Genomic DNA, 25392 nt, shown 5'->3' on the forward strand with positions numbered 1-25392 from the left:
ACTATAAGCAGAAAATACACCACCTGCAGCTTGAGTCAGGTTGGCGCGTAGAGCTTGTATGGTATCCTTGGCTTTCCGTAGTTCAAACTCCAGGACTGGACAGGGAGTGGATTGCACACACAGGCATCCAACCAAGAAAAAAAAAAAAGGGAACAGAGAAATAAAACAAGGAAACAAACAAATAAACAAATTAAAAACGAAAAAAAAAATATATATGTGGGCATGAAAAAAAAGAAAAAGAAAAAAAGAAATCGAACCAAAAAACGAGAACAGAAAACGACAAGTTTTGTAAGAGGCTGAGGCATAAAACTAAAAACAGGGACATGCATACTATGAGTCTAAACAAACACACGCAGCAGAGGGTTGCTGGAAAAAGCTGATGGATGAAGAGGTTTCATACTCAGCTTTGCTAAGAGATCAATTCTATCAGCTGTCTGACCAGGGTTTTTTTTTTGTTGTTGTTGTTGTTTTTTTTATATCAAACCAAAATATGACAACCGCTTATTCTCTATGTTGTCAGAAAAATAACAAGGTATTTTTGTTCTTTTCTATTATCATACCTGATTTCCATATTGTATTATCAGGACCGGGTATCAGGAGAGCTCGTATCCATTGTAATAATTAAAAACCAGTTCACCTTGAAAGTTCTGCTGCTCAGCACAAAGCGTCTCATTTTAAACTTGTTCCTGATGATACTGACAATCTGTCTCCAGTATAAAAACTCAGGGTCAGTCCACTACACTGAACCTAATCATTAAGCAATTATGAAATCCACTATCACAAAAAGGTCAGTTTTTATATCGCAGAACCTGAAATAAGGAACCAAAAATCCACCGCTGTTGGCTTTAGTCCTTTTAAAAACTCTGTTCTGTTATTCTACAGTGGGTGGTCTACACGACTGTATGCATAAACCTGCAGAAAGCTTTCTATCGTGTGTGTGTGTGTGTGCTTTTTTTTTAAACTAGGTTCTCGAAACAGACAGTGCGAAAGAAAAGAGAATGAAACAGCGGAAGACTTTTTGCATGCCTGTGTTCTGATGATCTGCACTGCCTCCTCCCAATCAAAGTACCCTCCAGGCCCCTCAAACATACCTCTGATATTTATTTATTTATCTATTTATTTACCTGCTGTCGCTTTAGCCAGACATGTATGAACACACTCACCCCCCAAAGCATCATTACTCAAGGAGAGAGAGAGAGAGAGAGAGAGAGAGAGAAGGAGAGAGGGAGAGAGGGAGAGAGGGAGAGAGAGACAGAAATAGACAAAAACCACCGAGGGGCATGTAAGGACAGGGGGGTGGGGTGGGGGGGGGGGGGGTGTATTCAACTCAGTCAAATGAATCTGGAGGCAGCTGGCAGGCCACCGAGCACTTTCATCGCAGATCAAGAGGGCACGAGATGCAAGCTCAACAAAATGGCAAAAAACCAAAAGGACAAGCAAAAAAAAAAAAGAAAAAAAAAAGAAAAAAAAAAGAAAAAAAAAAAAAAAAGAGAGAGGCAGAGAAGAAAGGTACGCTAGTCTGGATGGTGTGTGGTCCAGTATTGGAAAGAGAAATACTGGTGTTCAGAAACATCAGAAAGCCAGAAAACCCCAAGTCAGACAGCCAGGGTTTGGTTAGCACTGCGGAGAATTCATTGGATTGATGGCCAATTTGTAGCTACAGAAGCGCCATATTGCTCTTAGGCAGGCTTTCTCTGCTGCACGGTTTTCTACTTACCTCAGAGAGGCTAACAAAACTCATTATCCCTATTAACATCTCAGTGGAAATTTTCGTTAAACTTTCAAAGTGAAATCCACAATAAGCTTCAATTACATTGATAAAATTGTTTCTATAAGAGTCAAAGCATCACAGAAATACAAAAACCAAAAAAAACGTCGTCTACAATTATCTCCTCCACATTTGCACTTGCTAAATACAAAACCCAAAGCAAGATCGATTTTATTGTTTTCTTTCTTTCTTTCTTTCTTTTTCGTTTGGCCTTGATACTGGACATGCACACTCACGCTCATTACTGTGATCATTTATAACACGGTATCACTATCCAAATAGACACAAATTACGCCTTAACTGCTAAAGCTGACAAGAGGTTACCTCACATGACTGACAGCTCAGAGTTGAGAGATGTGATCCTACGAGTATTTTCAAAAAGTTGTCTCTGATTCAGAATGTGTGAAATGTTAAGTTTAGATTGGTCGTCATATCACAGAACAGCAGAAAGGTGTGAATTTTTTATCAGGAACGTCTTGAAAGTTTCACTGTCAGTGCTCAGCAAACCACATACCTCCTGGGTGATAATAAAACCCATTTCAAAAGAATTATTGAGGACAAAACGGCGGCACGGTGAAGCTAGTGCAAAATTAAGCCGCCTCCGAATTAAGTTGAATCCTGTGGGCGGATGCGGTTAGCTGTTTGTTGAGAACTGACAAAGATCGTGAGAGGCTTGAAAGATTCCTGAGAAAATTCACACTCTTCTTCTCACCTGTAGCATAACAACCAACATAAACTGATAAACGTCTGACCACAATCAGTAACTCATCACACCCTTTTTTCACCTTAACTGACATTCACAAACTTTCCAAAGAAAGCAAGCTTAGCACGCTAAAAGCAAGCTTTGTTTTAATTAACGCAGAAGAATGAGCAACATTTCAATTACAGCAACTGCAAAACAGGGATGCTAATTGGACTACATGGTCTACAAATTCCTGACTGGTTTGGTTAGTGCACACTGAGGTTGATAGCACGCTATCAGAGTACGATTCCAGTACTCTGCTAAAGTGAGTATATCGGTGGTTTACTGAAGTCTCATGGTGGTGAATTCCAGTACTCTGCTAAAGCGAGTACATCGGTGGTTTACTGAAGTCTCGTGGTTGTGTATTCCAGTGCTCTGCTAAAGCGAGTATATCGGTGGTTTACTGGGTTATGAGTTTCAGGGTTGTGACTAGTGAAGCATGACTTACAGACTTCAGAGAATCAGTATATTAACCAGGGCTGAGTATCACGGGTCAGGAACTGATTACGTGCTCCTTCATGTGAACTCTCTCTTTTCCAGACATTCACTGTTGACAAGCTGGAGCCTTGTTACAACCAAGTCTTCTGTTGAATTCATTCCACCCTCTGGCTAAAACACTACACACATCAGTGGTAAGTAGTTTACAGGGAAGGAGCATTAGAACGAGATTGAATGCTTTGACCATCTACTGCCAACTAAATATGTCATATGATTAATTGTGGCTTAATGTTCTGGCGTGATCAGGCTAAAGGACGGTATACTGAGGTCTTCTCATGTTAAACTGTACACTACATCCTAGCCTGTTTTGACTGCAGACTGAGCTAAAGTGTCTCTAAACAGGGTCTTGTGGGGGGGTGGGGGGGGGGGGGGGATGGGCAGGCTGTGTGTGTGTGTGTGTGTGCGTGAGGTATCTTACCTGCCACTCTCTCGTCTGACTCCCTGTTCCCGTCGTCTGAATAGCGTGCAAAGTCCAGCGAATCCAACGTGCTGATGCTGCCAGCTCGGTCTATAAAAAGAGACAAAACCGAAGTGAAACACCATTGCCCCTCCGTGTTACCCCGATAAAAAAAAAAAACAAAAAACAGTTTCTGGCCACAACCGATCGCACATTTAACCACCTTTACCAAAATCAAATGAATACAGTACGTGTGTTTGCATGTGGGTGCGTGTTACTTGTGCCTAATATACACCACATCGCATAACAGATCCACGTAACACAGTCCTACGTTGAACCCTCTCGGCAGCAAGGTAAGCCTGAGTCAGTGCCTCGTCCATATGTTAACTCAGCAGGACGCCATCCACAGGCTCCTCCTAACCTGCCTCCTCCAAGCCTCCCCTTCAGCAGGAGCTAACGCGACGACATTATTCATTATTACTCATCAAAGTAAATGTTGAGCTGACAATTTCCTTGCCGATTTAATAGACAATTTGACAAGGACAAAGAAACCCAAAGTTGTTTTTATTTTTATTTTTGGTGTTCAAAAATCCAGAGGGGAGGGAAAAAAAAGGAGCTCAACTATTCTGTTGTTTTTGTGTTATTTAGTGTCATTTGGAAAGTAAAGTCTCTTGTTTCAAACTAGTTGGCTTAACGACAGCCAACTTTGCTGTGTCACTTACATTTTTCCAGCAGAGTTCAACGCAAGGAAGAGAAATACCAGAGTCATGAGAAGGTGTCACATGACCAAGGCTGACCTACAGTCGCTCAAAACTGACACGCTCAATCCTGTGACTACAACACAACCAACCCACGCAGAGGGAGCACCGCCTTCCGTCTACTCTGGAAACGAGATCTCTATCTGATCTGCATGAAGCTCAAGCTACTTTCCCTTGTTTTGTTTTTTTTAATGACAACCCCAAGCCTGTCCCATGGCTGCACTGTGACATCGCCAGCTCTTGGCCAATGACGTTGAGGGTTGACGATCTGTGCTTGGGACAGGCAGGTGTTTCTGTGGGGACATCTGACTTGGTGCGACTGTGTTTGGGGACATCTGACATGGTGCGACTGTGCTTGTTACTCCCTCGCTGGGCGTGACTTGCATGGGAATGTCACTGAAGGCTTGTTAGGACACAGCACACATCAGAGATGAATAGACTTCTTGTCAAACTGGTTGACACGAGGGGGGACGTTGGCAGTCCTTTTACAAATGTGAGCTTGACCTATGTTTCACCTCATAACCCATTTTCTGTAGTCACAAGAGATGCAGATGAGACAACAAATTTAAATTATAATCAGAGAGCACTTGCTTGTAGTGCTGGGAAAATCTAAAGGTTCATCAGAGACAGGCATTACACATTAAAACTTGCAGTTCTTAAATTTGTTACAACTAAAACTATGGAAAAAGAATTCAATTTGAAGCTTGTTATTCCTTTGAGGTACTGAGTGAAACTGAACTACGGTGACTTGTTTTATGTTCAGACGGTCAAGTGTCCTACCATGGAATGGACCGGGTCAAGAGTAGAACCAAAAGACACAGCTTGATGCAGCCTGATTACTCCCCTGGACTCTGACACGTGAATGTGGAATGACCTTAAAATCCAAACAAACCTCTTCCCAAACGAGAAGACAGCAATCTGGGAGTGGACATAACTTAGCATCTCCTGTCTGAATGTGTTTAAAATAGTTTCTGTAAGGACTGTCAGGAATTTGTGGAGGATTCACAAAAGATAAGACTGGAAACTACTGAGACTGAGTGAGCTGTGTTCTCTTTTATAAAAAAAAAAATGGCACAGTGCTTGTGCAGACAAATCTACTCAGCAAAGACTTGAAAAAACATTTTCAAAAAGCCACATCAAAGAGCTATCTTGGTGTTGGGAAAACTCTGACAGACGAGTCAGATAGAATAGCGAGACTCTATCAGATCAGACAGAGAGAATAATTAAAGAGGACATGAAGAATGTCATTTCTATACGAGTCCCCTATTGAGACCGCACAAAAGTGGAGCAACTGACACGCATATAACCGGCTGCTATTACTAACCGTTACCCTGGCATAACTCTGTAATGACATAAGTGAAAGTCAGAGCCATAGCTATTAGCCTAAATCTTCAGCTCTGTTGTCAAGACACAATACTACAATACCCAGGGTGCCAAAGCTCCCAGGTGGACCTCCGCCAATAGTCAGCCCAATATCATTAATCGCCTCTGGGGGGGCTGCAAAAAATGTCTGCCCAACTGTGTATCCCAGGCAGCACTGCGTGCATGGTTTGTCAACGAACAGAAGAGAGAGGCTGATTGGTACAGGGAGCAGAAGCCATTCTGAGGCCTTAGAGACATCTGTTCTGCATAAATGATCCAATTAAGGAAATGCATTGTACAGTTTACGAGCTCCAGTCAGCTGAGCATTGAATCCCACCCCCCAAATCTTTCTTTTTTGGGGGTGGGAGGAGGGGGTGGGGGTGGGGGTCTTGCTTTCCCTATGCTTCTCTCTTCAAGAGACCAATGCACATTTCCAAGGAGGAGCAAAACATGCCGTCTCAGGACGATGCTGCGGACTGGTTTCAACATCCTGTTTAAATGTTGAAACAATAGATACGCAGTCTGGAACCATCTGCCGTCTCCCGGCTGGTAGCCAGGTCCTACCGCTGTTGCTCTGCGATATTTCCCAAAAAAAAAAGAAAACCCAAAAAAACCATGGGGGTCCTGGAACCCCGAGTGCATTACTCTGCCGGGATAATACATGCCCAGGAACACAATGAACTGAGAAGGGCCAAAAAAAAAAAAAAAAAAAAAAAAATCCAAAATTCTCAAGGAACCAACCCTTACACTCACAGTCAAAACCTTCAATGAAACGTAAGGTTCGTGCGTCTTTTATGACATCGCTGTCTTCTCCCCTTTTTTTCTACTCTCTTCGATTCACATTCATGAAAAATACAGGGTAGTTAGTCAGTCACATACAGAACCCAGATCTACTAACCATTTATTTCCAATTTTCAGCTTTAAGAAGGAGAGCCATGGAAACAGCAGAGTGAAGGAGACACAGATACTACACACTACTGTCTACAGCACCCTTTGAATTTACATACATTCCTTCCTCCTCACTAGCACACGTGAGAGCTTGGCCACTGTACTGTGATAACAAGGTCATATCCAGGTTGAAACCACTGATCAGAGTGGGTCAACTTGATTTGTCATGGTACCTCCCAAAGGTTTGTCCTGAGCTGACAGTTGTCTACTATCATTGGGGCCAAATGTGCACTGGTGGTTGCATCAGATATAATGAACATTGAGATTACTGCAGTTGTAAAGCACAATATTTTCTCGTTTCTCCTGGCCCTTGTTCATATCACAGTGAGGTGGTTTTGAGAAGAGCTAAGAGTGAGATGAAGAAATGTAGGTTACTACTGATTAGGTCTGAAAAGCCATCGACAATACGTCCACCCACATAGTCCAATCAGGAGAGGGTAAAGCAAACAAGCTGTTGATACACACTCCTACCGGTATTGTGCCGCTGTAACACACTACAAGGTTCGGTGAGAGACATGCGTCAGCAACACACTGCGCACGACAGCTCAACAGCTGATAAACATTCCATTTAAGCAATTCAAAAAAAAAAAAACATTTCCCGTAATACCAACTGCACAGTGATTAATGTAGCAGAATTGATGCGGAAATCTGACTGTTAGAGGGCTTAAACCTGAGGTCATGTTCGTGGGCTGAAACAGATATGATAAAAAACAGTGCACGCACAGCTTTAACGTAGCAAAATACTCCTATGAGGATTTAGCTGCTTTAAAGCCATGCGTTTACCAGACTGCATAGTTGTAGAAATACAAGTTTAGAGAAAAACATTTTTGATGGGTGCATTTTGCTCTTTTTCACGTATCAAGGCTGGAAAGGAACCTCAGAAAATAATGCGTTGTTTACTAACATATGGTAATTGGATTAATAATTAGTACATATTACAACAATGCACTTCATTGCTGAGGCCGTAAACAGTGAGAAATGCCGTCAGAACACGTCAACCCCATGCATAAACCTCTAACACGACGTTGTGGTAGGAAAGAATCAGAGGACCATGCTTCGGAAAAGATCAATAGTCAAGAATCTGTCAGGAACACACTATGAGTAATTAGCTTAGGGCCACGTCCGAGCCGAGACACAGGAATGACAGAAAGAGAAAAAGAAATTCATGATTGCACACCACGCAGAGTTTATCTGAATTACAGATAGTTACATACCGATCACTTGAACACCATCGTTTTTTCTTCTCTTTTTATCCTGCACCTGCGCAGCTGGGATCAATGGGGAAACTCCACAATGATCAACAGCAAATGATACCAAATCACACTGACACAGTAACAATTTGAAATGACCAAATATACGATTAATTCGTCAGTGTAAGAGTCATAATTCTCTATTTTTTTAAGGAAACAGCGGCGACTAAATTTAATATTGTTTGGCCGACAGTCCCAATGCATCCAAGGTGGCAGAGCTAATTAGCTCACGCAGCTAAATGCTTGCAGATTAATTGACGGTTCATTCACGTATTCTAGGATGTCACAGTAACAATGTTGCAAGCTATCTACATGGGTCGACCGGTTAGCAAGCAAGCTAGCTTGCTAGATACTTACTGAGTGGTCCCCCTGGTCCAAGTCCCTGCTCTTTGCAAGCGGGTGGAGTTCCACTCTGCCTCTCGAAGTTGCCTGGATTGGAGAAGTAATCCCGCAACCGAGGCAGTTCTCTGCCTGCTTCCAGGAGCTCGGTGTGCAATTCAAGGGCCGTGAGAATGTACTGATCCCGGAGAAGCTGAGCCGCGATCACATCCACTGACACCCGTGTCTCTGCGCTGCCTCCGGTAGCAGCCGCTGCGGCGGCCGATACCGAAATCCCTTCTACACTAGGACTTGTTCGGTTACTGGACAGTAATAGACCCGCTGGGTCAGAGTCCGCTTGTGGAGAAAATGGACTGATAGTCTGGCCTTGTGGAATATCACTGGGGCTGCGTTCCCTGTCAACGCCATCCGGTCTCTGCTCTGCTTCTTCCTCAGAATCACTGACATTAAACGGGTTGACACTACCCGCCGCCATTTTTCCACAATAAGAATTTAGCTACCTTGCTAGCTAATATTTGCCCCGTCTTCCTGGACGGACGGCTAGCTAGCAAAGCTTTTCCTAATCAATGGAGCTGCAGGCAGGGAAGAATTTGCTTGGTTGGTTTGACCGAATGTCATCTTAGCACCCGCCTCCCGCATGGCATTGTGCCGTCGGATTGGATATGGCGACGGTGTTGAAGAAACTGGGCAGGGCAGGTTTGACAGCTGGTGCTCCGGGCAGTCAACACGAAACCACTTGTCAATTAGTGATACAATGGACATAACTCACCAAACCACATAAGGGCAAGGCCTATGCGTAGGCAGATATGTTTTGCTTTGAAATTATCACGGCAAAATGAATGTTATGATTCTATGCAAAAAGGCGCGTGGTCACTGAAACGGTACAAGATGCTAAGCTTGTTTATTATAGATTAATTGAAGATAAAGAATTATTCACAGATATATGCATTCTCGTTTTACACAGCCAGTAAAACGTATAATGTGGGTTAACTCAATTACGGTTGACAGCTCCAAGCGCTGCAAGACCTTTAAGTAAGAAACTGCAATACCCAAAGTACTAAGCGTTGAAGTTCAAAGGTTATAGCCTACATTTGAGGAAGTAATAACACAATTCGTATTTTAAGCCGCTTAGTTGATCAAGGAGTCGTTTACCATGGAACTACCCTCTCTAAAACAGATTAGCCTTTTTCGCAGACTTTGTGTTTAAGACGTTTGTGTAACAGCCTCATTGTAAATACTTCGTACCACTTGTCAGATAGCCAGGAGGCTTGTCTGCCACTGTCAACCTGTTTTACAATGCTGACAACAAGACAGGTTTCCCATTCATTCAGAACTTGTCACGGTAATACAGTTGGTACGATTCTGCTGTACAAGAGACACTGAGAAAGGTAAGTATAGAGCGTGTTCTTCTGGTAGAGTGCTTAGCGTTAGTGCTCCTTATTCTGTCCACCTTGTATGTTCAGTACCCGAGCGCAAGAATAGTTTATCAATGTTATGTTAAGTTTTTGAAAACCTTGTCCCTCATACGAATTTGTTTGTTTGTTTCTGATAATATCATACGGTCCCCGTCTAATTGTGATGGGATATTGCCTTTGCAAGTCAAGAATCCTCTTAAGACTACCCATCCGTTATAGAGGGGAATGCTACTTTTAGAAAAAGAACATCGAGACAAAAAAAAGTCAATATCAGGACACTAAACTGATATCTCTCATGGTTTGGAACAGTTTCTTTGATCTATTAATGAATGTCTGTTTTTGGGTGGGGGGGCCAGGCTCTTCAGGATCGGGCAAACCGTCTGATGCCAAGATGAAGATGATAACGTTGTTCGTCGTTGGGCTTGTGGTCCACGTCGTGTTCTTCGTTTCCATATTTGACATTTATTTCACCTCCCCTCTGGTGCATGGGATGAGTCCTCAACACGTGCCCCTGCCCCCACCGGCCAAACGCCTGGTCCTGTTTGTGGCAGATGGTCTAAGAGCAGACAGCCTGTACAAGCCTGATGCTAATGGTACCACCAGAGCACCTTACTTAAGGTACTAAGCATGGATAATCCTGTCTTGTGGGCGAGGTGGATTGTATCCTGCTTTTCTTGCTTTTCAAAGACACGTAGATGTAGATTTGATATTTAAGAAAACACAAATACATAAACAAGCTGGTTCTATTGATCAACATCACAGAGTGTAATTTGTTGACTAAAGAATAGCTGATCTATGACCAATATCTATATGCTGGCTAAATGCACACACAAGTTGTATTTAACTCCAGTTTTACATTGCTATCTGTCTTGAGTCAAAATATGGCCCCTAAATAAAACGTTATTATCAGTGACATATTTTAAGCTTCCATATCATTGCTCATGCAAATGGTCTCACAGTCAACTGTTGAAACTGTTGCGTCATTATTCCTAGAAGAATGCTGCATCTGTATGTAGGCTTTCTATTTTATGTTTTATGTTTGTCAACTTTTTCCTCTTTTTTTTGGTTATCTAGGACTATAATAGAAGAGAAAGGAACATGGGGTGTCTCACACACACGGGTTCCCACTGAGTCCCGGCCAGGCCACGTGGCTCTGATCGCAGGTTTTTACGAGGACGTCAGTGCCGTCGCAAAAGGTAAGCGTGTACGTGTTTCACGTGTCCGTGAACTCTTGCATTTATCGTATAATTCTTCCATTTCGCATCTCCTGTCTCTCTGAGTAGGCTGGAAGGAGAATCCAGTAGAGTTTGACTCTGTGTTCAATGAGAGCAGATACACGTGGTCTTGGGGGAGCCCTGATATTTTGCCTATGTTTTCTAAAGGTATGATACTCATTTTTTACACGAGTAATATCAAGAAAGTACAGCTGTCCCATCTTATACTCTACTAATAGAGGTGTGTCTATGCTTCAGGCGCCAGCGGAGACCACGTGTATACTCACACCTACTCTGCCGAGAGTGAGGATTTTGCCTCTACAGATGCTTCCAGACTGGACACCTGGGTGTTTGATGAAGTAAAAGTGAGTCACTTTCTGCAAAGTTGTCAAATTTTTTTCTAAATGCATTTTATTTTTCCTTTGAAACAGCGAGAACTTCAAGATCAACTTGACTTTTAAGAAGTGAAGCAGTTATTTATTTATTTTTTTTTTCCTGTGCTGCGCTGATTTAAAATAAGAGGATTAAAAGGCTGTTGTATGTGACTGAATTTGAGAGTGAGAGAAGATAAGTTTTGGGAGTGAGATTTAAGTTTGTCTTTTTTTTTTTTTTCTTTTTTCTTTTTTTTTTTTTTTTTGGCGAAGGCCTTCTTCAGCTCAGCCAGAGAAAATGAAACCCTGTTGTCCAGATTACACGGAGAGCAGAATGTTTTTTTCCTCCACTTACTGGGAATAGACACAAATGGACACGCCCACAGACCGATGTCACGGTAACTCTGGAAGCCCATGCATGACTGATAATGTCTAATTACGCCTTATATCACTTTTATTTATAGTGTAGCACCTGCTTTATGAGTTTTAAACAGGACTGAATATCAGACATTTTCACAATCTATTTTTTTTTCTCTTTTTTTTGTTCTTGCAGGGAATATTTAGACAATATTGCTCTTGTTGATGCTGGTGTGGCTGAGATAGTCTCTTTAATTGAGGACTTTTATGACAACGATGGAAAAACAGCTTACGTTTTCACGTCCGACCACGGCATGACCAACTGGGGTACGACCTCTCCATATTTCAACGCTCAAACTAAATTTTCACAAAAAAAATATCCTTTCTACACTCTTCTAGACTACAGTCCACTTAGCAAAGCCATTCAGATTTCCGCAAAGCAAGAGGCTTATCTCAAAAGCCAAGCTTTTATCAGCTGAATATTTAGACTTGGTGTATTTTGGCGGCGCAGTGTTTCCATACTGTCCTGTCTGGACCACGGTATGAAGTACACACTCCAGGGAACATTCTACCAAGCGCGATCTCTCATTAAGACAGACAACTTGAGCCGAAAGTCAAAACTACTCAACAGAAGAACATTCCTGTTAGGAGCAGTCTGTAAAAAAGACTCAAGTATCCCAACTAATTGAGAAATCAGGTTTCATGGAACCTCATGGAACCTTCTCCTTGGAGGGTCTTTAAAGAGCCATGCTTTTCTGCTGTTTTTAGGGTCTCATGGAGCAGGTCACCCCTCTGAGACGTTGACCCCACTGGTGGTCTGGGGTGCTGGGGTCCAGGCCGCACAGAAAGCCTCCATCCAGCACTATGATGACGACTACCTCAAAGGTAAGTCCATTCATGTTATTCTAACACCTCCAGCAGCGTGGCCTCTTTATAAGGTATTATTTCTTTAACTTTTACTGTGGGGATCATAGAGGTATGGTGTGTTTTGAGCCACTCATGCTATTCTATCACCTTTAATGGTCTGGTCTGTTCATAAGGTATTACTTCGCCGTCTTTTGCCGTAGCAATCAAGGAATTACGGTTTGTTTTGAGCCAGAAGCGTTTGAAAATGAAGAGTGCTGATCCACATTTTTTTTTAATAATACTGCTGTGTTACAGAATGGAAACTCGAAGCTCACAGGAGGGTTGACGTGAATCAGGTGAGGAACTGACGCTTGTAAAACGTTTAGAATCGTAACGTAAGTTTTCTCCATGTCCTGAAGTGGCCACCGTTACGTAAACAATACAGTTAAACGTATGAAACATATGTTTTTGAATTTATCCTGTTCAGGCTGACATAGCCCCTCTGATGGCATCTCTCATAGGAGTCCCTATTCCACTAAACTCTGTGGTAAGAAAACATTGTCCTTTAATGGCCCCCATTCAGAAACCCATAAATAGGCATTTGATTATTAGATTATCATTGGATTATCATTATTAGCTTATCTATTGATCAAATACACAGGAATGTATTTTTTGTAGTGTTTCCTACCTGTTTGTGGTGTCTGACTTAATGCTGTTATGTTTGGTTCTTCTACAGGGAGTCTTACCTTTACACTACCTAAACAACAGCCAGCATTTCAAAGCAGAAAGCATGTATGCTAACGCCATTCAAATACTGGAGCAGTTTAGGGTAAAGTTTTCTGTTTCCTATTATCTTTGTCTCATTAAAGTGTCTTGTAATGCAAAGAAAAATAATCCAGATTCACTATTTTAGGTCAAGATGAATCAGAAAAAGGAGACAACATTGTCGATCTTCTTTACACCATACCAGTGAGTAGAGTGTTGCTTTCAGCTTTGGGAGTCATTTACAATTCAATTACAAGAAAACCAGAGTCATACTTTTGTCCAATTTCTGGTAGACCTCTGACTGAATCTGAGCAGATGGATTTCGTGCGACATGCAAGGCTGCTGATTCAGAAGGGGCGTTTTGAGGAGGCAGTAAGTGTGCATTTCTCTTTGTGTCTCTGCATTGTGTTTGAAATAGAGCAAACACCTGCACCAGGGACCTGTCGTATTAATCATTAACTATGTCTAGGTCAGTGGAAGCAGGTGTCATGTTAAAATTCTTTTGTGCTTATTTTGTCTCTCTCTCTCTCTCTCTCTCTCTTTGTCTCTCTCTCTCTCTTTGTCTCTCTCTCACACACTCTCTCACTCACACACACGCACACACTTTCTCTCTCTCTCTCTCTCTCTCTGTCTCTGTCTTTGTTTCTTACTTATTCTCTCTCTCACAGATCCATCACTGTGAGGGTCTGATAGCTCAAGCTATGGAGGGACTGTCCTACTATCACACCTACGACCGCTTCTTCCTGGGTACCAGTGTGGTTCTGGGCTTTGTGGGCTGGACCTCCTATGTGGCTCTGATCATCCTGAAGACTCATGCCAGTCTACGTAAACCACCAACCAGTAGAGCGCTGGTAATAGTGATCCATCTCTCAGCACTTCTAACTGCACACACTATAAATGAATTTCACAAGACATGCTAGTTCCATGAGCACCCTGTATAATGAGGAAAATGAGGACATTAAGTAAGATAAATATATTATCTTTAAAATAGTAGGGCTAACACACTATCTGTGTCGAACTCTTTGTCTTGGTGATTCAAATGTCCCTATATACAAAGTCCTAAATTAACATTTTAATGGGGCGTGTTTGATTTGGTTAACCGCAATGCAGTCTATAGCTTTTTATCAGAGACCAAGTGTGAAAGAAGCTTTGTAGAAACTATGAACTCTGACATGGAAAGCCGAGACAGTGGTGAGACAGATGACGTGTGTGTGTGTGTGTGTGTGTGTGTGTGTGTATCACTGTTTTTTTTAAGGTATCTGGAGCAGGTCTTAGCAGGCTCTTTCTGTGTGTGGCCCTGGCAGTGGGTCTGCTGCTGCTGCTCCAGTCCAGCCCCTGGACCTACTACATCTACTGTCTCTTACCTGTGCCTGTGTGGTACTCCGTTTTTAAAGAGTATGTCGGCCTCTGAGCTTTTAATACGTTTTAATGAGCATTCGAGGCTACTTCTAATTGGATCCTTTGGTGAAGTGTTATGGTTTTAATTAAAGCACTAAAATCAGGCCGATATAGTTTTTTATTAGGCTGTGGAAAAGTGCAAGTGAAACCAAAGTGATTTGCCTTACATGGTCACTGATAGTAAAGTTTGTATTTTGTTGATGATAAGCTTTATTGTTTTTTTGTTTTTTTTTCCTTTTTCAGATGGGGAATCGTGACAGATCTGATGAAATCTATCCCGTCCTTGCCCTTGAGTAAATGCTTCGGCTATTTTTTGCTGGTCACATTGGGCATTGAGCTGCTTGTAGGTATCTGTGAAATATCCATATGCTTTCAGTGAATATTAACGCTGTATATCGATTTCAAACTACCCGAAGATCGTGTGAACAGGGTACGTGCATGTAGCATGCTACTCCATTAAAGATTAGCACGTTCTGATAAAGATTTGTCATTTGAAGGTTGTGAGCTTTTTTTACCGTGCCATGCTGACTGTGGGGCTGATTATGCTGGCTATGTGGCCCATTGGATCTGGCCTGTACTGGAAATCCAAGGTAAACAATGTACTCTCATATTACTATTAACTCTTTGGCACCTGCACACCACCTTACTGCATTTCGCAAAGAGAGAAGTGTTATGTATCCATCAAATCATTAAACTCTTAGATTTAAATACCGTTCTTACGCGTAGCATTTGTAAATTAGCATGTTGACGTCACTGAAGAGTTGCACTCTAAGCTGACCTCTAGTGGCGAGAGTGTGTATAACATGTGTTTTACTCTGTTGTAGAGGAGGTCAGTTACCTGGGTTGTCAGCTGTCTGTGCCTAGCCGTGTTTCCTCTCCTGCCTGTAGTGGGACGGGAGCCTAATGTCAGCTTTGTGTGAGTGTCTCAACACATCATAACATTATCAGCCCACACCCTGTACTGTGCACCTCTGCTCTTTTGTTTTGTTTGTTTTTTCTAAAATGAATAAATAATGCTGAAATACATTTTATAATTATGTATAAATAATACATACACACACACACACACACACGTCTGTGTATGTGTGTGTGTGTGTATATATGTAAATATAGCTAAATGGAGAGAGAGATGGATAGATAAACTATAAGTCATGGAAAATAAACTGTATAATGTTAACTATTAAAGTTTTCTTGCTGTTCAGGACTTGTGCAGGAGCCCTGACTCTCTTCAATGCTCTCTCGTACCTTTGGTCGTCACGGAGATGTTCAAACCTGCACAAGAGAGATCAGTGGTTGTTCATCTGTCAGGTCATTTTTAAGTCCCTCTTTTTTTGTCTCTAAGTTTAATATCCTAGCGTTCCATTCACGTATATCTTCAATCTGAATCTGTATGTTCCGTGGTAGTTAAACGCATGGGGTTCAACACTGCACCCTGTGTGTGCTTGTGTGTGAAACACTGCATTCTTAAGCCTGTGTGTTTGAAATGGCTCTGTGATAATTTTTTTGTTTTGTGACTGTAGTTGGTTCAGGTGGGTCTGTGCGCCTTTGTTCTGACCAGCACTCACTCAAGCCTGCAGCTCAAACATGGTCTTCCTCTCTTCAATCAGCTCGTCAGCTGGAGCACTCTCGGTCAGCACTCCCTTCCTCTACACGTCTGTTTTCTTTCGCCGTCGTTCTGCCTCTTTCGTTTTGTTTTTTTTTTTCTTTTCTGTCCTGTGTTGTTGTGTTATTAAGACCGCTTGAGCTCAGCTCATGACCGCTAGACATTTTACACCTACTTGTGAAGACAAATTTCATTGTCACACATTGCAAGTCGTTGACTCCGCTTTTGGTAATATAAACGACATAAATTTATCTGTCTGTTTTCCTTCCTAGCCTCTTCATTTTTTGTGCCGTTGCTGAGTTCTACAAGACTGTTCCATAGGCTGCTGAGTATTCTTCTATCACTGGTGTGCACTTACCTCCTCTTAAGTACAGGGTAAGAGGAGACTACACGTAATTCTCAAGAGGAATAACCCAGAACATGATGTCGTTAAAGAGAAGTGCGTGTGTGAAAACGTATGTGACAGTCGCAGCGTTTTGCTAAGCACATGCGATGGCCGTGGTTGATTTTGCTAAACAGTGTTAACCAAACTCCAAAACGTGTTGCACGGAAACGCAGCCAGCAAGTGCGAAATTCACCAAGATGAGTCGTGTTTTACTCATGACACTCTTGACACTTCATACGTTATTTGAATCTTTTTTTTTTTTTTTTTGAGCTTGAACAATTTTTTTCTAATATTGGTTTGATGTATTTATTGATTTCTTCATCTGGTAGTTTGTTGCGAGCAGCAGTACATATTCTATAAGGGGACCACCTCATTATGAACAGTTGTAACCGCAGTCTGCATCCCCCCAGCAGGAACATGACTGACACAGCTAGAGATACACATATAGACAACAACGTGACGTTAATGTGTAGAAGTGTGTGTGTGTGTGGGTGTGTGTGTGTGTGTGTGGGTGCCTGTTAGTCTGTGTGTGTGTGTGTGCCTAAAGGGAGCTGACTCATTCTGAGAAATTTTAACTTCACTTTTGTGCCCCCTTTATGAAGCTCAGAGTTCAATAGCTACACAACTGATCTAAATAGAGATAGAGATAAGACAACAACATGATACTGAAATGTGTATGTCTATCTGTCTGTCTGTCTGTCTGTCTGACTGACTGTCCTGCACAGGTATGAGGCACTTTTCCCCCCTTTTTTGTCGTGGCTCATGTTTATTTGGGTCAACATTGAACAGGAGGCTATGCATACTATGGGAGTGTCCAACAGGACTGAGGTAAGACAGCTAACGCTTGTTCTCTCAGCCCTTACGCTGCAACCCCTCTGTGTGTAGGCTATGTCCATTTTTGTTGTTTTGAGGATGTGGTTGCTAGAAGACCTCTCTCTGTTGTTCCTGTGAATGTGGTCTGATTTTGTCAACATTTGTTGCAAAAATGTCTGCAAAAGCTGTCTATATACACTGTATATGCCTATGTGCATACTGTATACTGTATATGTGCGTCTCTGTGTTTTTTATTTAGCTCTCCAGTATCGATTTCTCAGAGAATATCGACATAACCAAAATCAGACAGCTGAGACTCGATGATATCAGACGATCTTATTTTTTTGTATCCTTCTATAAAGGTTTCATTACGCCCCGAGGGCTGAGGGAGAGGGCAACCTAGAAACTCACTGTATCTTAAATTAATGCATTTATGCATCCATTTTTTATAAAGAATAAAACTTGTAACAGGCCTGTGATGTTATCTGCTTAAGCAATTTGATGTTTCCTTAACATTTTATGAAAAGGTTTTTTTCATAATACTTGCATTCTTTGGCACTGGAAACATAGCGTCTATTAACAGGTGAGTTCTCCGTGCCTGCTCGACTTTGGTTGTCACGTATGCTTCCAAAATTAGACCTGTTCTCTTTTGGAAATATAGTGCATTAAACTAAATCAAAGTTGTTCTTACAGTATGTTTCTCACCCCCCAGTTTTGATCCTGCCTCAGTCTACTGCTTTCTAACAGTCTTCAATCCATTTATCATGGGGGGCCTACTAATGTGGAAGGTAAGGTGTCAGTTTTACACACACACACACGCACACATCCACACACACACGCACACATCCGCACACACACACACACACACACACACACACACACACATAGAGTAAAAATTGCTGTAAATTTACAGTGAAATTCTTAGAGTTATCAACTCTATTATTGAATACAGCTGATGGCTGCAAAAAATGTTGCATTCTGGGAGTTCAAGATCAAGATCATTGTTGATGTACCTAAAATGTCTTTTTTTAATTATAATTAGTGGTTGTTTGGAAAACATTTCAGAACATCTAAGAGTATTTTACTAACCGAGCGCGGAAGAAACACAGTGGTTAAACGTAGAGAGTGCTAGCTCACCATCTGGACGAATTTTATTAAACAGAATAGGGAGATGCAGGACTCGGGAGAAAACACAGGAAGCAAACACAGGGAAACCAACTGACAGAGCAGTTGGTTCAGATTCACTCAATACATAGACAGGACTGCACAAAGGACAGAAGAAAGAGACCAAGGAGTATTCATACATGAAGGCAAACAAGGTTAATGAACCGAAACCAGGTGTAATGATTGGCTGAATGAACTCAGTGAAAGACGAACTGACCAATAGAGGGGATTGATAATGAGGTCAGAGGAGGTGCCAGTTTTGGCTGTGGCGGGGAGTTCCGGGGGAACACGACCTGAAGCTCTGCATGGTCACAGCTCTCTGAAAATGTCCTCCACGGGCTGGTGCAAAGAATCCATGGGTTACTCCTCGTGTGTCGGAGGAGATGTGGGAATCCACAACCTCCCTGGCCATCACGGGGATAGTACAAGTGACAGGGAGTAGTACGAGTACGAATATGAATACCTTTATTGTCACTGTACACGTACAACGAGATTCAGCGTGCAGTACCAAGCCGCATAGAAGGAATTAAAATATAAATATAAAATATAAATCTAAAGTAAAAAGAAAGTATAAATGGATAAATGGGCATGTGAAAAGAAGTAAGGCGTTATGTCACAGTCTTAGATATCTCTGGATGTTAAACTGGGAATAGATCCTTGTATGCGTCTATAGAGTCAGCAGGCAGTTTTGTGTAAAATCATTAGCAGCCATGCAGTATAGGGTATACAATGTAGTGCAAACCTGTCAGTACAGTGCAGTTAAGGTAACAGCTTCACATGATTATGTTGACATATGCATACATATATTCATATGAAATATAATCTTTTATCTACATATCTATAATCTTATATCTATAATCTTAATCTATATTCTCCTTAATCTGAGTTTTCTTGGTTGGATTGGTTCAGGAGGTTTATTGCTCTGGGGTAGAAACTGTTCCTCAATCTGGCAGCGCGGGTTGTGGTGCACCTGTAGCGCTGTCCGGAGGTCAGGAGAGCGAACAGGTGGCAACGGGGGTGTGTAGGGTCGTTGCAGATGGTGATGACTCTACGGAGACAGCGGGAGTTGTAGATAGCTTTGAGAGTTGACAGATGGGCACTTATGACTCTCTGGGCGCAGTTGACGACCCGCCGCAGAGCTTGTCTCTCAGCAGCGGTACGGCTGGTGTAACAACATGTCGAGGTGCGGTACGGCGCGACGCTCTTAATGTTTCGGCGATAGAAGGCAACGAGCAGATCTTTGCTCAGGTTTACTTTCTTTCGCAATCTTAAAAAGCAGAGCCGTTGTTGTGCCTTCTCTAACAGTGCTGTGGTATTGGCTGTCCATGATACATCCTCTGACACGTGGATGCCCAGGAACTTAAAGCTTGACACTCGTTCCACCCTGTCTCCGTCGATGAAGAGTGGAGTGCGTCCGCCACTGCCTATCCTGAAGTCGATGATAAGCTCTTTGGTCTTACTAGTGTTAAGAGGTAAACCGTTGTATGAGCACCAACTCACCAGGCGCTGGACCTCCTCTCTGTATGCAGACTCATCGTTATCTGAGACCAACCCTATCACTGTGGTATCGTCCGCATACTTAACCATAGTGTTTGTATTGTGGACAGGAACACAATCGTAGGACTAATGGGAGTACAGGTGGGGGGCTGAGGAGCACCAGCGTTCAGTGTTAGAGAGGAGTAGTGATGTGCCTCCTGTCTGACTGACTGAGAACAGCTGGCCAGAAAGTCTGTGATCCAGGTGCAGAGGTGTTGGCTGAGGCTTAGGTCCTGGAGTTTAGACACCAGTTTGTTGGGGATTATTGTGTTGAATGCTGCGTTGTAGTCATTGAACAGCATCCGGACATATGTATTTGGGTGTTCAAGGTGGGTTAGAGTGGAGCAAAGGGCAGCTGAGATTCCGTGGATCTGTTGGCACGGTACACGTACTGGTGGGGATCAGGGGCGGCTGGAATGATGCTTTTTATGTGTGTCTGTACCAGTCTCTCAAACCACTTCATGACTATCAAAGTGAGCGCAACTGGACGGAAGTCATTGAGGCTCTTAGTGGCTGATCACTTTGGGACTTGAAGAATGGTGGCAGTCTTGAGGCATTTGGGGATAGCGGCCTGTGACAGTGATTACCTCTGCTGGTTCAGCAGCGCGGCCTTTCAGCACTCGTCCAGGAATTAAGTCAGGGTCTGCTGCTTTTCTGGAGCTCATGTTGCAGAACCCTCGTCTTACGTCGTGTGTCTGTAGGGTGAATGGTGGGTCTGATGTTGTGGGCTGTGCTGTGCTCTGGTCGTTGTTACCTTGTTGTTCTTGTCAAAGCAGGCAAATGATCTGATAAGCTCCTCCGTTAGTGAAGCATCACCGGATTGGGGTTGGGATGGTACCGTACTGCTATTATAAAAATTGATAAGGGACTGGGTGTCTGGCCATCCACGCTGTGGGTTGTTACTTGTGAAGTGGTCTTTGATCCTCTGCTTGTGAGCCATTTTAGAGCTCCTTATGCCCTTTTTCAAGTTGGCCCTGGCTACACTGTATGTCGCAGCGTCGCCGGACCTATAGGCTGATTCCCGTGCTCTCGGTAGATTCCGGACCTCACCGTCCATCCAGGCCCTCTGGGTTGGGGAAGATCCGACTGCGTTCGTTTACAGTCACTTCGTTAGTACAAAAGTTAATGTATGCAAGCACCGAGGATGTGAATTCCTCAATGCCAGTATTTCCTCCACGTGTATCCTGTTGTAAGAATAAACTTCATTCTGTGCGTTCGAAACAGTCCTGGAGCCAGGAGAGTGCGCCTTCGGCCCATATCTGCACCGTTCCTGATGGATGGTCTGACTCTGTCAGTTATGAGTGGTCTATAAACCGGAGTGAGGTTCAGAGAGATATCTGGGTCTGATGGACCCAAGTGGGGGTGGGGGGAGGCTCTGTATGCACCTGTGATATTTTAATAGACATGGTCCAATGTATTTTCACCTCTAGTAGGAAAATTAACAGATTTGGCTGTGACTACATTTGGAAGGAAAGAGGGATGAAGGCAAAAAAAATTGTTAATTGAAAAAAAAAAAAAAAAATTACAGCTAATCAGGGAAAATTTTTTTCAGGGCTTCATCGTTTCACTTGCATTTGTGACTAAAACTAGATATGTGTGTGAACTGTGAAATGTATTTAGGAGCACGTGTGCGAATAAAAAGTAATACAAAATTCTGCCCAAGCGGCCTCTAATTTTATTTATTTATTTATTTCAACACAAATGTTGATAACACAGCAGCAATGACGATGACGCGGTCACTGAGCTGAACCAATGATGTCCGTTGAAAAAAAAATCACGTGATCCACTCGTCAGCGCAAAGGATTTGTTCATACTGCTCATACGTTTTATGCAGTTTAAAGTCTAAATAATGACATTAAATCATTAAATTAATACAGCTTGAAGCAGAAATAAGTAAAAACATAGTGTACTTTTGTATTCAAATCAATTAAATCATTTTTGCTTGTGAATGTCTCCTCGTATCCCTTTATTAAGGAACAACACATTATTTGATAGATTTTCATTATGCCCCTTAAGTTCATTAAGCGCTCCTAAATTTTTCACCTCAACAGCACACGTGCTCCTCGGGTGGGGGGGGGATAAATATCAAGCCCTGTTTTATTCCAGTGGGGTCCAATTGCAATCATGCAGTAAAAATACAGCTGTGAGATATATATGAGAATACAGTGGGTCAGTAAAGAACATCGGACCATTGCAGCAAACAGTTGTATTAAAAAATGCAGTAAAGTATTTCAGTTTTATAATACAGTACACAAAGTGAAAGTAAACAGTTGGTTACTGACAAAATTAGTTTACAGTAAGCATTTTTTTACTGTGTGAACAGACACACGTGCACATCAACACAGAAACAGAATTGTGGGTATTGTTTTGTTTTTGTTTTTTTGTTTGTTTGGTTTTTTTTGGTGTAAAGCAAAGGAAGCTTAATGACATGTTGAAATCCACCAAGTAAATTGAGGAACTTGGATCTGAAATGTCACATTTATCAGATCTTGACGTGGGTGTGTACAGACAGGCCTATTTTCATCTCTTTGTAAATTCTTTTCTTTTCTTTCGTCCGAAGGTTTTAATTCCGTTTGTCATCGTGATGTGCGCGTTTGAAAGCATACAAGTTTCAACTCAGCTCTCCTCAAGAAGGTGCCCAGATTATGAATCATACCTCATAGTTCAAAGTCTTAGTAATGGATCTTTTATCGGATTATGACGTCATAGATAGTACCACACTAGATCCTGTGTAATAGGTGATGATCTTACAGTTTTGTGTTATAAATTCTAATATGAGAAGTCATAATCTTCAGTAAAAATGTCCAGGCTTTTATATGTAAAACTTTGTGTAAAACTATGATATGTAAAACTTTGTGTATCTTTATCTGATTTCAGCCTCTTCCTCATCGTGCTTGTGATCTCAGACTTGATGGCGTTGGTAAGGGCCCAGACAGAGGAAATGTTTAACCTGTTTTATCTACAATCATTCGCTAGCCGCGGGAAAAGACACTTAAACGCTTAAAACCAAAAGCATTATTTTTGAAGAATGGCTCTTCACTTTTTGGTTTATCAATAAATTCAGTTCTTATTTCAGGTTTTTCTTCATTATGCTGAAACCACTTTTTGCTTTTTTTTTTTTTTTTTTTTATCACAAACAAAATTTACCTCTGGAAGAAGAGTAGTTAATATTATCGACATGTATGTTTACAAATGTTTCAATTCAAATTTTAGGCAGTAACTTTCTGTAACTTGTGCACACACCCTTCAACTCCATTTAATTTGTCTTATCATTTATAATTTATGTTCCAGCATTTCTTTTTTCTAGTAAAGGATTACGGTAGCTGGCTCGATATCGGTACTAGGTAAGCTGTGTGTTCAGTGTTTCCCCCCTCTTTTCACATGCATAGTGGATCATTTGCATTATTTTCCTGTCTGTACGTTGTCATATTTTCCACTGGTGGGAAGGTAAATTTATTCTTAATTTTCCACACCACACCACAGTCAGAACAACTGAAACGGTCACTGTTCATGCACTGCTCCTCTCATTTACAAGTAGAGTTTGTTTGTGGGTCTGAAACTACAGGACCTGAAGCTCAGTGTTGGATTTATCAGATCACATTTTAACTTTTAAGAGTAAATCCGTGACACCATAAAGTGTTAATAAATACTTGGAGAATAAGAGAGTGCTCACTGCCAACGTCTCTGTTTCTATCTGTTTTCCATTGCGTGTGTGTGTGTGTGTGTGTGTGTGTGTGTGTGTGTGCGTGTCTGTTTTTAGCATAAGTCATTATGTCATCGTAATGTCGATGACCATTTTCCTGATGGTCCTGAGCATCATGACCCGCATCCTGACCTCCAAGCGAATCCTGATTGGTCCAAAGATGAAGATGCACCTCAGATGAGGACTGTTTGCTTTCAGCCTCTGAGAAATGTCCTTCTGTGAGAAAATAAGTCATGCTTATATGTCGTACTTTACACAAAATTGTCCTCTCCCCATATGGACATGACTTCATGGCCTAAATAGGGTGAAAGAAGAAAAGACTCAACAAACATTGCTCTAAATGGTGTTCAGATCCAGCATACTATCATACACATATTCTCCACATGGACTAGATGTTTGCGTGGCCTCCAAGTACACCTGTAAGGGTGTTTATCAGGAAAAACATATGGAAAACACTTGGAATGCTGTGGCGTTGAAGCATTTAGCCCTTGCCACATGTAGCAAAGCCACAAACTTGAACTGTTTCTTGGTATCAAATGAAAACCTCTTACTTATTTATACTTACTTAATTATACTGTCATCACATTCATCAATGTCCAAATATGTGTCATATGTTGAAATATATATATATATATATATATATATATATGGTAAAGGGAAAATACTTGAATGTTTTATTTTTAATGTGTGGTGTTTTTGCTTCATGCCAAAGATACGGTTAGGGATAACTGCGAACCGACAAATAGTTTGTACTGTATGTTGATATGATGGCTAATTTTGTGAGGTGTGAAAAATGTATAGTTTTTATAATATTGTACCTGATTAAATTTTATTAACTGGGATTTTTTTGAACGTGTGTTTCTTACCTAGAGCAACATTACATACCAACACATTAGCTGTACATAAATTGTATTTTATTGTTTTGTTTGATTGTTACTTTACGTTGTCATGGAATCGAGTAACCTGAGTGTGACGGAGCTTACAGGAACAGGATCTATGGTCCTTGTAATTAACAGTATGAAAAACTTAACAGAAACTCAATCTGTGAAGCATGTCTGTGCTTATGAGAAGACCAAAACACATCAGGAATCATAGTACAAAACACTAAAACAGCGTTCTCAACAGGGAACAGGAATACAGTCGCGGATGAGTACTGGTTAATATGAATGCACGCACGCACACTTACACATACAGAAAAGACTCATTATTGTACTTGGTTTCCGTAATATATGAGAGTTTAACTATTAACTTACACTGAAGAGCCGGAATACTGTCCAACTCTGCCAGAGGAATATGTTGCTACAGTACTCCTACTTCACCCATATAATGAACTAGTAATTACACATTCATTGAGGAATATAATCTGAAAGATTGTCCCTTTATTTTATACTCTATAGATCTCTTACTAGTGTTATACTTCAACTATACAGTTACTAAAAGCCTCTAAGATAAAGAGATAGATATTGAATGGATGTCTTTGTACTGTGTCTGAAATTCTATGTGATTTTTCTGGTTAACTGGCAAGGGAGATCTGAAGAACAATGAACTTGTGATTAAACCTGTACAGACATCTGTGACCATGTACATTAATATCTGTGGTGTCACCACATCCTCTGTCAAAGCCATCTAATTTTGACAGCTTCCTCCTGCCTGTTGGGCAGCCATACATGCTAACCAAATGTGACTGCAACGTCAATGAGAGTTAAAATGCACTAAGACTATCCGTCCGATGACTTAAAACAATACTGGAATGTACACAT

At 41.6% G+C, this 25392-nt stretch overlaps 2 protein-coding genes across 3 annotated transcripts in view; one reads left to right on the forward strand and one right to left on the reverse strand.

Moving 5' to 3' along the window:
• Window positions 1–8540, reverse strand: part of relch (RAB11 binding and LisH domain, coiled-coil and HEAT repeat containing) — a 30693-nt gene extending 22153 nt beyond the window's left edge. Inside the window, exons 1-4 of one of the 2 annotated variants that reach the window (XM_030768422.1) lie at window positions 8081–8540; window positions 7688–7741; window positions 3427–3516; window positions 24–95 (exon numbers count right to left, since the gene is read on the reverse strand). In XM_030768422.1, coding sequence (XP_030624282.1) covers window positions 24–95; window positions 3427–3516; window positions 7688–7741; window positions 8081–8537 — 673 coding nt within the window. In that variant the 5' untranslated portion in view covers window positions 8538–8540. The remainder of the gene's footprint in view (window positions 1–23; window positions 96–3426; window positions 3517–7687; window positions 7742–8080) is intronic. The other variant, XM_030768421.1, reaches the window with a different exon arrangement.
• A 1328-nt stretch (window positions 8541–9868) lies between these two features.
• Window positions 9869–23813, forward strand: pign (phosphatidylinositol glycan anchor biosynthesis, class N). The gene is made up of 28 exons (XM_030769740.1): window positions 9869–10095; window positions 10552–10673; window positions 10761–10859; window positions 10950–11056; window positions 11336–11460; window positions 11616–11746; window positions 12188–12304; window positions 12581–12621; window positions 12753–12812; window positions 13002–13094; window positions 13179–13234; window positions 13324–13402; window positions 13699–13881; window positions 14286–14425; window positions 14672–14771; window positions 14926–15018; window positions 15253–15344; window positions 15631–15736; window positions 15949–16057; window positions 16304–16406; window positions 17142–17244; window positions 17489–17575; window positions 17757–17812; window positions 17942–18017; window positions 22490–22563; window positions 22807–22849; window positions 23221–23273; window positions 23690–23813. Exons 1-28 carry the CDS (start codon window positions 9869–9871, stop codon window positions 23811–23813), a joined length of 2799 nt encoding a protein of 932 aa, XP_030625600.1.
• Window positions 23814–25392: the final 1579 nt, after the last annotated feature.

Source organism: Chanos chanos, chromosome 3, assembly GCF_902362185.1.
Source record: "Chanos chanos chromosome 3, fChaCha1.1, whole genome shotgun sequence".
Taxonomy (NCBI): Eukaryota; Metazoa; Chordata; class Actinopteri; order Gonorynchiformes; family Chanidae; genus Chanos; species Chanos chanos.